Raw genomic sequence first — 14,040 nt, forward strand, 5'->3', positions numbered from 1 at the left:
CTAGATCACGTTTGGCACACTGTAGGTGTTAATGAGTATACACATATGCCCACATAGACACCTGTAACCAGGCATTATAATATAGTTTCATAAACTTGTCTGTAGAAACTAAGTGATCAATTATTCTTTCTTTCCTCACATACTTCCCTCCCCAATATACAGCACATTGTTATTTGGAGATTAGAAGACTACAATTAAGAATGGTTATATAGGGAGTTGGGGATTGGTATGTGTAAACTGCTGTATTTAAAATGCATAACCAACAAGGACCTGCTGTGTAGCACAGGGAACTCTGCTCAGTATTATGTAATGACCTGAGTGGGAAAAGAGTTTGGAAAAGAAGAGATACATGTGTATATGTAACTGACTCAGTTTGCTGGACACCTGAAGCTGAGATAACATCATTCATCCAAAAAAAAAAAAAATCATTCATCAACTGTGCTCCAATATAAAATAAAAAATAAAAGCAAACCCAAGGGCAGTTGGGGAAGCAGTGGTTATATTTTCTGTCTTAAAACTTACACAACGTAGCAGTGCCCAGGTTCTCAGCTTGTGTGCAGGTAGTCTCAAGGGACAGTAACTCCTGACGTCAGAAGAAGCTCACAGTTCAGGGCTGAGGACACTTGATTGGGAGGCGCTGTGCTGAGCGTCTGCGGTGTCGGTGGGATCCTTTTATATACACAGTGGAGGTGGTCAGCAGGAGGCAAACTCTAAACCGTAGAACTGTGCTCGCTCCTATTATTGAGATTTCATATTGCTTTTATTATTTGGCCACAAAAATGGACATAATCCTTGCTGGCTTTAACACACCTACTAGTGCTGCTTTCGCTATCCATCTTGCAAAATATAAGACAAGGCCAGAGCTTAAATTAAAATCCTCAGCTTCTTATCTCCTTCCCACAGGAAAGCAAATCTGTGTTGAAAACCGTAAAATTAAGAGGAGAGCAAGGATAGCATAATTTAGCAAAAATTCATGGCACCAGATTCTGAGCTATATGACTGGAGGGATAGGTCAGACATTAAGAAGATGCTGCCTGCTAATGCAAGTTCCTTAAGGTGGTGCTCTGAAAATAAGAAAGGCACATAAAATGTATGTGTGTGTGTGTATAAATATATATATTAAATATATATATAAATATATATATATATATGTATATTTGCAGAAGATTTCTGCAATGCTTTACTCTTTTTAACCACCCTAAGAAAATATCTTTGTAGATCATTTGGCAATTATGCTTCTTATGAGACTTCTGAAAGGAAACTAGAAACAGTTATTCTCAAGTATAGTTGAAATCATTCATTTTAGCATTTGAGTGTTGAGATTTTTGCTTCCCTATTTAAAAGGGTTTATAATAATAATATCCTCACACCCACCCACCCCCTACTTCCTCTAGCATTATAAATTCCTAATATTTGAGAAGCTCATTCTGTGTACTGGGCACACTGTATCATTAACACTTGAAGAGCATTGAAACATTTTCTCTAACCTTTTACACATTTATATGCATAGACGTCTGTGCAGAGGTGTGTGGAGAAAAGGCGTGTGGCTTTGATAATGGTGCTCCACTTAATAAACGCCAAGGGCTATAGGAGCTGTGCGAGTTCCGCTGTTAGAGGGGAGCTGCTAATTATAAAATAGGGGAAATCTAGCAAGGATAGCATATCATTGTCTAAAAAAGTTATTTTTTTACCCCCCTCACTTTTTTAAATTTCATAAGTTTCTTTGGGTGGAGGTTGCAATGATAGGGTGCAGAGAATTACTAACTATACAGAGAATTAAGTGTTACTGGATAATTACTCTTAATTTTCCTGAGGATGGTTCTTCCTGTTGGAACCACGTACTTTTTATACCTAATTTGTAAAACAACAACAAGAAAAAGTGACATTATCAGTGTATGTAATAGGTGCAGCCATCATACACAGTTGTTTCATGGGTTCTCAGCCATTCAGATTGGTCCCTACACTTTAAGCAGTTGATACTGTGTACTTTTCAGAGACTCGCACACAAAAATTTTAATAATATATTCTTTTCTGGAGAAAGTGATTTCACGTGTATTTTAGTCTGTAGAATAGTAACAGCTTATTTCAAACTAGCATGGTGAAGGCATGTTTGAACTAGTGAATTAGAGAATATTTAGAATTCATTAGAGTTTATTCCTTTTAAATTCACAAGTTACTTATTATTATATTTCTAAATAGACATTTTTCTGAGACAGCCTGAATTAGGAGATGAATTTAAAATCAGAAACATATTGTGCATATAATTATGTTGAATTGTGTGTGCGGGGTAGTTTCTTTTAAAACAATCCCCTAATTAGGTTAAACTGCCTGAGTCTTGTTTATAGTACTGATTTGCTTAGTAAGCACTTTATTGAGGGGGCAGTATGCATGGGAGATTCAACTTTAACCAAACAACAGAATTCCAGATTTCAAATAGAAGTCCAAATAAATAACCTGAACCTTTAATAAGTGTTACTATTATACAGTCTTGGAATTCCAAATTAAATAGTAAAATTTATTTTTAAACAAATAAGAGACATAAAATATGTTAAATATAAATGTCAACAATTTGAAGTGTTCTTACAAGCTATATTTCACATTATGTAGCTAAACCCAAGATTAGACATTCTGTTTTATCTGTTGATACTTTTAGAAACTAGAGGAACTGAAGATGAGCTAAGCAGCTCTAAAGAATAATAAATGATGGTCATGTTTGATTGGCAAAACTATAGAACATGAAAAAATGGCATAATTTGGTTCCTAAAGATGTACAATTCTGTTTGTATGTGCACACACTCAGTCGTGTCCAACTCTTTGCAATCCTGTGGACCCATCAGACTCCTCTGTCCGTGGGATTCTTCAGGCAAGAATACTGGGGCTGGTTACCATTTCCTCCTCTCGGCTATCTTCCCGACCCAGGGCTCCAACCCACATCTCTTGTATCTCCTGCATTGGCGGGCGGGTTCTTCACTAGCTGAGCCAGATTTACTGCTCTACAACTCTAGGATTATGAATTTTATAAACTAAGATGATGTCATTACAGCAAATTTATATATACTAGGTTGTTTTAAAAGTTGCCTTTTAAGTTGGAATATTTATTCCTTTATCTATTCATAATGTTTATTGAATGCTCGTTTTATGCCAAACATATGTAATGAATAGAGTTACTAAAACATTCATAACTTTTGCTCCAGAAACTGTTCATTGACTTTAAGCTAAGGAGATAATCCAAAGGGAGTGTAAATATGTCTGTATAGAAAATTGATGTCATGGAATCCTGGAGTGGGTGACCAACCTAAATCTCCGAAGGGGCCTTGGTTAAATAACTGATCGTTTTCTTGGTGGGATAGTCATGTACTCAGGGAGTATTTAACATGAGGAAATCCTGACAGTCTTAAGCGGGTAGAGCAGGTGATTTCAGTTGTTTAGGTCTGGAGATCATTCTTGGTTGACTTTTGAGGAGAGAGGAGACAGGAGCTGGGAGTCCATATTAACTGTTGTCCTTGTGGTTACTTTGCAGTCAAATAAAGTGCCCGTGGTGCAGCCATCCCATGCGGTCCATCCTCTCACCCCTCTCATCACCTACAGCGACGAGCACTTTTCTCCAGGATCACACCCGTCACACATCCCATCAGATGTCAACTCCAAACAAGGTGAGCACCTCGCCACCCCGGCCTCTTTGGATGAGGAAGAGCCTCATCTCAGCAGTCTGAGCACCCTCCCCGGCGACTCTGCCCATGTCATGATACATTTGTAGGAGATAAGAATAATTTATTTGATAGCAACTTTTTAATAAGCATACAAGAGTTTGTTACTGGCCTTTTCTTTTCCGGGATTAAAAAAAAAAAACAGGAAAAATAGTGAAGGGTCATTTTCAAAGTGACAGCTCTGAAGAGCTATGATCACAATATAAACCAATATGTTGTGAAATTAATTCAGTCCTCAGCGCCCCCTGCCATATTCATTTATTTTAGCATGTACTATGTGTTGATAATAATGCTGAAAAAAAGTCAGAAAAGGGACAAAGTAGGAGGTGTTTTTCTTTGAATGTTATATTTTTGAGACTTGTGGTTTCCTTTGGTTTCAGTTATATCCCTGTTGTGTTTTCTTTTCTTTTTGTTGTTTCTCAACCAGAATTATATTTAAAGTTCAAAGGGTTCCCAGGTGGCGCTAGTGGTAAAGAATCCACCCGCCAATGCAGGAGACCTAAAAGACAGAGGTTTGATCCCTGGGTCAGGAAGATCCCCTGGAGGAGGGCATGGCAGCCCACTCCAGGATTCTTGTCTGAAGAATCCCATGGACAGAGGAGCCTGGCGGGCTACAGTCCATGGGGTCACAAAGAGTCAGACACGGCTGAAGCGACTTAATACACACACACACATAAAGTACAAAACCATATCTGTCTAAAGTCAAAACAGACTAAGTGTTGGTCGCTCAGCTGTGTCCGACTCTTTGTTACCCATGGACTATAGCCCACCAGACTCCTCTGTCCATAGAATTTTCCAGGCAAGGATACTGGAGTGGGTCGGCATTCAAAGCAACATGAATCTTATTTTGCTTCTCTACACTGTTACCAAGTTCTGCTTCTGTATCATTTACAGAGACACATGCATCATAAGAAGTCTCAAAAATGAAAATGCCTGTTTCTAACCTGAGGCATGAGGGTGTGGTTTGGTTGTCTGACGGACACAAAGTGCAGGTTCTTGAGCCTCCTGGTCCCAGCATCCTAGAGCAGACCTTGAGAGAGGGACAGTTTGTTCACAGGGGAGCCCTTGCTCTCTTCGTGGACATACACACTTGGCTGTTACCAAGTTCTGCTTCTGTATCATTTACAGAGACACTTGCATCATAAGAAGTCTCAAAAATGAAAATGCCTGTTTCTAACCTGAGGCATGAGGGTGTGGTTTGGTTGTCTGATGGACACAAAGTGCAGGTTCTCCAGCCTCCTGGTCCCAGCATCCTAGAGCAGACCTTGAGAGAGGGACAGTTTGTTCACAGGGGAGCCCTTGCTCTCTTCGTGGACATACACACTTGGACCTCAGCAGGATCTTGAGATGTTCAAAATGAAAGATCCTGTAAAACCATGTGAAGGCAGAGAATGTAAAAGGGGTCAAACATGCCATCTGCAACACTTCTCCCTTTTGTCCAGCCCTATCTTTGATGGATCGTGAACAACCATATTTAGTAAGGGTGTAAAACAGCAGTGAAGTTCAGAGGTTGGGTGTTTTTCCCACCTCTGTAAACACTTTGACGTTAAATATATATCATCTTCATTTCCCACCTTAATTAAAAAGACAACTCTTGGACAACTCAGTAGGACTTTGCATGCTTGGAGCCCCAGTACGTTTTCTTAGAGAAAGCAAGAATCATTGTGGCGGATGTTTCTGGGTTTGTCTCTGTTTTATTCTCATTTCCAGCCCTTTCTCTCCTCTACTTCCTTTTGTAAAGGACCTCCAAATAATCAGCAACTACAGAGGCAGATCTGTGAATATGTAGTGAGAAAGGAAACTTAAGACAAGCGTCTTACGCAGAAAGCTGAGTTTGAGAGGGAATCTCAAGAATATGACCTTGGCTGAGGTCTTTGGGTTATCTGAAGGGAATGTGAGGTCTGCAATTTAAATGTGCAGGTCACAATCCCAGAGCAGGGTCTAAGCTAGAGATATATATCTGGGGACCATAAAGATGCAGATGACAGTTAAAGATAGATATAAAAGCCCCAGACAGGCTATATCAAAAAGAATCCAAGAGTATGTTTTATTTAGTTTTAAATTAATTTATTTACATAACGATTACATAGTATTTACCTTTTCCCAGTTCCTGTTCAGAGCACTTTGAAATGAACTTATTTAAAAGAATAACATTATAAAAAATTTTGCAAGAGTAACACATGATGGTTCAGTAGTTTTTCTCTCATAGATTCTAGGAATGTTTAGTTTTTAAAACAGACATTTTTCCAACTGGCTACCAATTACAATTGCATTTTCTCTTCTGTTTCCATATCTTACTGCTACCCTACCTTGCTTTACCTTAATAATTGTAATTTATCGTTACTCCTCAAACCTTTTCTTTTAAACAGACTTTTTCAGAACTAGAGGAGGGACTAATTGGCACGACTGGAAATCGTCTGCTTGAAGTTTCCTTGTAATATTTTGTGCTAAAAATTTGTGATTTTTGCATTCTACTCTATAACACTATTTGCATTTGTTTTAATATAAAAATCCTGTTTTTAATTACTTTTTTGTCATAGACTTAATGTGTCCCATCACTATGTAGGTAGGGGGATATAAAACCTTGGTTTAGGAAGAATTAATTTACATGATCTTGAGTTTATATCATTCCACCTGGGTACAATCATCACCAAGAAATAAGTATGAGGGAAAGAAGTCTAAGGCTTACTGGGTCTCTTGCCTTTATTCTTTTCACCTCTGCCGGCCTTTTGGTTCTATCAGGTACAACTGGTAACAGCATGGTGGTACTAAGCTGCTGATTTCAAAGTTCCAGGGAGACTGGTTAGCTTTATCCCCTGAAATTAAAAAAAAAAGAAAATCGTGTTCATACTCTCACTCTAGTTGGACTTATTCAATAAATATAAACAGTCTGTCAGCAGAACCCATTCTTATTTGTAAGAAAATAACTTTAGGTTAATTTCCTGTTAGGAATCACACTAGTTTTTATGCATGAGTTTTGGGGTAATGGTGAGTGCAGGTGTAGTTGTAAGAAGAAGAAAGGAAGCTGATACCCATCATTTTGTTCCACTCATTGTGTCTGATAAAAATGTTAAGAGGAAGAGCTTTTAGGAAATATTGCGTTTATGTACCTGTTTATGTATTTGTATCCTTGTAAATAACAGCAAACACTCAACATAGCACTTAACAGGCATTTTTCTTTATTATATATGAATGCATTTACTTCTCAGAACCTCTGTTTCATTTTTATCCTGATTCTGCAGAATAATAATTAAATAACTTCCTCAAGAACATACAGTTAGTGAGTGGCAGAACTACTGTGTTCATGCAGTCTGACACCAGAATCATTTTAGCTGTATTTATAAAAGTTAAAAAAATTTAAGGATATACCGCATATAGCCTCCAGCATATGCTGTGCTTAGTCACTCAGTCGTGTCCGACTCTCTGTGACCCCATGGACTGTAGCTCTCCAGACTCCTCTGTCCATGGGGATTCTCCAGGTAAGCATACTGCAGTGGGGTTGCCATCCCTTTCTTCAGGGGATCTTCCCAACCCGGGTCTCCCCCACTGCAGGCAGATTCTTTACCATCTGAGCCACCAGGGAAGCCATATAATAAGTGCTCAATAAAAGTCGTTAAATAAATGATGTGTCGCACAGGAGTTGGTAGAGAGGCACATACTTCTAGGAGTCTTTGGAAACTGGAAACAGGATCTTAAGACAACAGTGAGCTATTTAGAAAACACAGATCCACTTTCTTCTGCTCGTGTAATGACCTAAGCCGCATCAGGTGTGTACGTGCAAATGGCTTATAGTGTTGACCAGCAGGGGTAATGTGTCCATTTGTTTCACTTGTTCATTTGTTTAGTCACTGAGAATGATATTCAGAGTCTTCTCTGGGAGACAGCCATGGTTTGATACACAGATAAGGGACAAAATGGTCTCTTCTTTCCCAGCAATGTATAAGCTCACATAGGAAATCATTTGCACAGACTCGCTGTAAAACATAATGAAGAACATCTTAAGTACCACATTAAAAGTACAAATAAAATGATGTGGATTCTAAGAAGAAAGATTTCTCACAGCAGCAAAAGTTAGAGAATATTTCATGAGAGAAAGTTATCTGAAATATGAGTAGAATTTTAATAGAAACAGTCAAATTAAATACCCAGCATAAAAATAAATAAATAAATACCCAGCATAGGAACTATCATGTAGCAGGTGCTAAGTAAACAGTAGTTCCCTTGTTTGTTTTTAAGCAGTAAAATCAAATCCAAATATGAAAAAAATTGTATTTTTTGTTCTGTCAAATTATTCCTACACCAGATCACAAATGCACTGTTCTCAGTGTACTTAGAACATAGACTAGTGTGGAGAGCAAGGTGTCCAGCTCCTCTGCTTGGAGACGTGTGACTGAAAGCACAGTCTCTGTGCTTTCTGCTTTCTTACTTCTCTGCATCCCAGAGATAAGATCCCAGGACAAACCATATTTTTTAGGTGCCTAAACAGTCACTTCACCTCCCTAACAAAGGGGTTAAAGTAGACCATCCATACACTTCAGCCTCTGATTATGATTTTCAAGTTCAAGTTTCCACAGAGTTTCCAGTGTTCTGTGTTGGTCAGGGTTTTCTTTTCAGGACTGAGCAACCCCCCTGCAGAATGAGAGCTTGGAGAATCTGGGGATGAGGGAGGCAGCAAGTCGGAGAAACTGCCCTATGATTCTGCTCTGTCTAGAATCACTACTGCAGGCCCCTTGGTGCCCCTGCCTCCCCAGGCCCAAGTTAAAACAAATCCCAAGGGCTCCTCTGTGAGCAAAAGAAGCAGTATTGACAGCTTTTTTATAAAGGGAGATTTTCACGGTAACTCTGCTAAAGTGAACTTCCAGCTTCCATAAAAACAGTTGCCAGGGGCTCTGCTTCAGTGAGAGAGAGTAGATCCACAGAACTGCCTTAGGTCCTATTGTAAGCAGTGCTTTTGGTGAATTGATGATATAAAGGAATTAAAAAAAAAAACACTCATTAAATTTGAAAGTGATAAAGAGATCAAAAAAGAAGATTTTAGATTCCTTTTAAAAACAGCAAAACCTGAGATGATCTCATGTAAACTCTGTCGAAAGAGATTAAAGACCTTTCCCCTTCCTAGCTACTTTTTCTAAGAGTTGGAAGAATAGTTTGTCCTAACTTCAAAGTCAAATTAACGTCAACTTTGAAGACAACACTTCTTAAGCCATTCCCATATGCTCAAGGCCTTCAATATCTTTTAATATCCAAATGAAATTCACAGACATTTTGAATAGTAAAAAAGCAGAATACGTAAAGAACATCTGTATACTCACCTGATTTTGCATATTAGGCAATATAATTATAGCCACTGAATGTATATTCGGGTTGTTAAACCTGGGGATATATGTTTATACATGATAATGCTCTTTTAAAGCCAAATTAACTGTGTAAAGAAACTCATGTGGCTTTCTTCTGTTCAGAATCACTTTCCCCCAAATACGAATGTAATGTTTTGTTTTGCATTTTTATGTATGCATCATACCCCTTCTTTTTGGTACCCAAGGTAAGATGTAAACAGAGATGTCAGATGGGACTAGGATTAGGCATGATCTCTAGGTGGTTTTTACAGTTATAGGGTAGTGTACTCCAGGGAGTGTGAGCTCAGGAAACAATGTGGTGGCACACTCATTTTCTGTGGAATACAACTAATCCAGACCAGCTTGACCTCGGAGCCCAGAGGACTCAACCCCATGAAGAGCTTAGTTGGAGCTGCAGTGCCAGAGACCAGATGAATCATATCAAGTGCGACCATTATGGGGCTGAAGATTATTTCCAATTAATCTTTGATCCTCTGAGGTATCACATTTCCCAAATCTATGTGTCCATAAGGGAGCCAATGAAGATCTGAAAAGAGCAATTTACCTAATCCTTGAACACCATGGCAGGCCCTGCTGTCATTCTACACAAAAACAGTTGTCTACCATTTTCCTAAGCTAAGTGAAATAATGAGGGCAAACTTAAGTAGTTTTATAGACTCATTTTGATGCCTGTTTTACTCACAGTATATTTACTGTTTTAGGAGCCCCTCAAGATGTACCACCGTCAGACGTGTTTTCTTAGATGCTGAAATTTTGAGTAAAGATAACAAACTGACTTTAGTTAAATCAGAAAAATAAATATTGTCTCATTCTACACCTTAAGTACTCATGACATAATGCATTTTCTTGCCTTTCTTATTTCTCTCAGAAATCGAATGTCCTGTGAATCTGCCTCTCCATTGTTCTTTTTAATAGGCATGTCCAGACATCCTCCAGCTCCTGAGATCCCTACGTTCTATCCCCTGTCTCCGGGTGGTGTTGGACAGATTACCCCACCTCTTGGCTGGTAAGATCCTTCTTGCAACCTGCAGCCAGGTGTCTGAACACATACTCTTCTACTCCCCATTTATGGAAATTAGCTTTATGAATTATAACACTTGTGGAGTTGAAGAAACTTCAACACACAAGGTGCTAACTTTATTTTATTTCAATTTAAAAGATTAAAAAACATACAGACTTTGAAATGGACTGAGTCCGTTTGCTAATATGTGTAGAAAATGACTGTGTAGCATTTGCTTTGAAGCTTATAGTTTTATGGATTCAATTTGTGGCTCTGGGCATTTGCTATGCCTGTACAAACTGTTCACTGTGGTTTTCCTTTTCTAGTTCTTTATGAACAACTTATATTTTTGAAGCATAACCTTAGATATATTGAATATCGATCTTTGCTTATAAATGGGCAAGTGATGTAAATGACAAATAACTGTAACAAATACAAAAGCATCTTTGAATTTGAATAAAGTAAGCACCGGTTTGAGTTCAGAGGAGTGAGAAACTGATGAATGGACTTTATCCTTTCAGAATCCAAATGTTCTCTATTTTGTTGTTTCTTAAAGATCCATACCACTGTTTTCAGTTTTTTTTTTAATTATAAAGGAAAAGAAATGTATTTAGGGAAGAAAGAATCACTTCATACAGTGGAGCCTATTTTTATCACTTTATTGTTAGCACGTAGCTTTCCCTGCCCTCACCCCCATCCCTCTCTCCCCACTGCTCACTCCATGGACAAAGTGCTGCACCTTCAGTAAACGTTTCCTCTCCTTTCTTTACTGACTCTGTGTCCTTACAGACCCCTGGTGAAAGCCCCAGTTTCCCTCCCTCACATCCTTACCTTATCTCTTCTTCATAAGGAGGGCTTATCCTGCCATGGATATTCCAGCTTTCTCTCTTCTCTTTAGCATTAAATCTCTCAGTCAATAGTTATTGAATTTAATTGATTATGCTAACACTTCCAAACCTACATCAATTATTCTGTCTGAACTTAGCTACTTAAGGGCAATAATCCTGGGCTGAGTTCCATCAGTGGCATCTGGAAATAAAGACTGTGTAAATGAAAAATGTGACATGTAGGAAAAACAGAGGGAGAGATGGAATTCTCAGAGCAGAGAGAAAATAACTCCAATGAATCGATCTTTTATTTCTTGCCTGCAGCATGGGTGTAAAGGTGGGAGGTGGGGTGCAGGGTTTTCAAAAATTTGTTCATTTTTATATAAACTTTTATTTCCTCTTTTCTTCCCTTCCCTGAAGTCTGAAAGATTCTGATAATCCATTTACCTAAATAGAATAGTTCACCATTCTCAGGTTCTGTTATATCCAGCAAGAGCTGTTCAAAGCATCAGTGGGGCTGGAGAGGGGCAGGGTAGAAAAGGAGTCATTCATGGCCTGCGGTGGGAGAGTTCCTTCAAGGCACCAGTGATGCCTTGGGTGGGTGGAGGGTGAAGAAGGGGAGCAGTTGGGTGCCTGAAGCAGTGCCCTCGTAACTCCCCCAGATTCTGGTTGAGGGCCTCCGCTCATCAAACGCTTGTTGCTGGTTGGTAACTCATGTTTTGTCATTGATGGGTTCCTCTCTTCTGTGACCTCAGGCAAGGTCAGCCTGTGTATCCCATCACGGGAGGCTTCAGGCAGCCCTACCCGTCCTCACTGTCAGTCGACACTTCCATGTCCAGGTAGGTGGAGGTGGAACCGGCGCCAGGACAGGCTGCTCTCGCACGCTTGCGTCTCCCGCGCCTCTGCTTGCCTCTCGGCCCGGCGGGCGCACAGCTCAGCCCGCGTCTGTCTGCGCAGGCTGCCTGGCTCCCACACTAGGCGTCCTGGGGAGTCCCGGGCAGGAGCCAGACTCCGTGCCCCACAGCACCAGCCACACCCGTCAGGCAGACGGACTCAGCACCCTGGAGACCTTGCCTCCAAAAGACTTCACTGCCCCCCGACGGCGGGAGGAGAAATGTCCCCAGAGGGGACCTCAGAAGAAGAACTTGTTCAATTCAAAAAACATGCTGGGGGCGGGTCAGCGGGAGAATGCAGACTGGCTTTTCTTTTCCTGTGAGGAAAGTTGTCTGTTTCCTGTGACGGTGTCTGAAAAGGCCCAGCTGGCCCAGAGCCTTCCCGGACCAAGGCTGTGAGAAGAGAAGGAAGGGTGCTTATGGCTGTCAGGCCGCGCGGGGCGTGTGTCCTAGTGTGTGAATCAGGCCCTGTGTGGACACGGTGGGGCCGGCGAAGTCTGTGAGGTCTGCTGCCACACCGCTCTGTGTAACGCTTTGCCTCTGGAAAGGACGGCTTCTGTGCCCTGTGCTTGATGTACACACACATTTGTGGTGTATCATCTGTGTGTTCAATGTGGCTTTTTCAAGGGAGCTAGCAGTAACATGCTGGAAGTCAAACTGTTGGGCTAGTAACTGGTTGTGAATCTTAACTTTTTTATATACATATGAAATTTGCAGTTTTCTGTGGTGAATTTCAGCTTTTTCAGAAATCATTTTATTCAGTAAATTGTACACCTAACTGAGAGGGAATGACATTAATATCCTTCCTCCAAAATATATATATATATATATTTTTTATTTTAACGCTGTATAAGAATTGTGTGATGATAGGATTTTCTCATAGGCAAATAACCAGCATCACGTATTTTTGCAAATGGTCCATTTAGCAAAGCATCATGATTTGATCGAATGTTTGTATTTTTCCCATGCCTCCTTAATTTTTAAAGATTTGTTTCTGAAATATTACATATCCAAGCAGAGTCCCTTCTTTCCTTTCCAAAAGAAGGAATTCACTGTACAGATGGTGATGAAAGACCTGAGAATGTTTTTTGTTGAATAACATGTTTACTTTAAAACAGTTTGAAAGCAGAAATTTCTAAAGCATATCCAAATTTATCAAAGAGCTTGTTGAAAGTACTGTCTTTGTTTTATTTTTCTTGCATGGCAGTTTCCCTCCTTTGTGTTGGATGGTGGTGGATATTTTGAGATTTTTTTTAATGCTCTATAAGCATACTCTGGGAAAAAGCCTTTATTTGAGCTTGTGTAGTTTTTACCTTGAAGCAGAACTGTATCTGTCCCTTTAATTAAATTCTTCCCCTTAATTTTGTTATCAATTTTCCATGAGGCTGGATCTCTCAGACACTACCTTCTTTATGTGTAGAAAATTATTTGGCATGATCCTGATGGCAACTTTATTAAATTAGAGACTGAGCAAATCTTCCTGTCCCTTGTCTTGTCAGTTGCTCTCTCCCGATATTAGGGAAAAAGCCAACAGGAGAAGACTTAATATGAAGGTCCACTTAGGGATGTAGACAGAGATTTTAAAATATGATGTCTTTAGATTTTAAGGTCATTTTATAAAGCTAAATCTTAATAAAATATTGTATTTCCAGTAGTTACTGAAATTCTTCTCTGAAAACTGCTTTGCAAGAAAAGTGACTCACTTTTTTTTTTTTTTAATCCTATTGCCTAGAGCCCTCCCAGGAAAAATGCCAGATTCCACCATTAGCTTGAAAAAAAAAAATCTGTAAGGTGGTGTGTAATTATAAATGTTTTCCACCTGAATACAGAAGGGAAAGAAATTAATCATCAGCTTGCTCTTATAGTTAATATGTCTGTGTGTGAAGATGTGTTTTTACTCTCAGCCAATAGCAGTTACTGAGTTGTTTCAAAATTCTATCCAGCTCTTGCTACAGCAGTACATTTTGTTTTCTCGTCTTTCCTTCTTTTAGGTTTTCTCATCATATGATTCCCGGTCCTCCTGGCCCCCACACAACTGGCATCCCTCATCCAGCCATCGTAACGCCTCAGGTCAAACAGGAACACCCCCACGCTGACAGCGACCTAATGCACGTGTAAGTGCGTCTCTCTTCACCTGGGGACGCCTTAGGGTACCAAGGCCTTAAACCCCACAGCTTCTCCTTTGCTGTTGTCGAATCTCACCCCTATCTGTTATCCTTAAAATCAGTGTAGCTCGGCCTTGAAAGCTCTGCCCCT

General features: G+C 39.8%; 1 protein-coding gene across 8 annotated transcripts in view; it reads left to right on the top strand.

Annotated features, from left to right (window-relative positions):
• The window catches only part of LEF1 (lymphoid enhancer binding factor 1), a 119,957-nt gene that overhangs the window by 76,602 nt on the left and 29,315 nt on the right, over positions 1–14,040 (top strand). For 6 of the 8 annotated variants that reach the window (XM_070452231.1, XM_070452232.1, XM_070452233.1 and 3 more), the window contains 4 exons: positions 3,521–3,653; positions 9,980–10,070; positions 11,647–11,730; positions 13,776–13,898. In XM_070452231.1, coding sequence (XP_070308332.1) covers positions 3,521–3,653; positions 9,980–10,070; positions 11,647–11,730; positions 13,776–13,898 — 431 coding nt within the window. The remainder of the gene's footprint in view (positions 1–3,520; positions 3,654–9,979; positions 10,071–11,646; positions 11,731–13,775; positions 13,899–14,040) is intronic. The other 2 variants (XM_020901951.2, XM_020901952.2) reach the window with 1 other exon arrangement.

This window comes from Odocoileus virginianus, chromosome 21, assembly GCF_023699985.2.
Source record: "Odocoileus virginianus isolate 20LAN1187 ecotype Illinois chromosome 21, Ovbor_1.2, whole genome shotgun sequence".
Classification (NCBI taxonomy): Eukaryota; Metazoa; Chordata; class Mammalia; order Artiodactyla; family Cervidae; genus Odocoileus; species Odocoileus virginianus.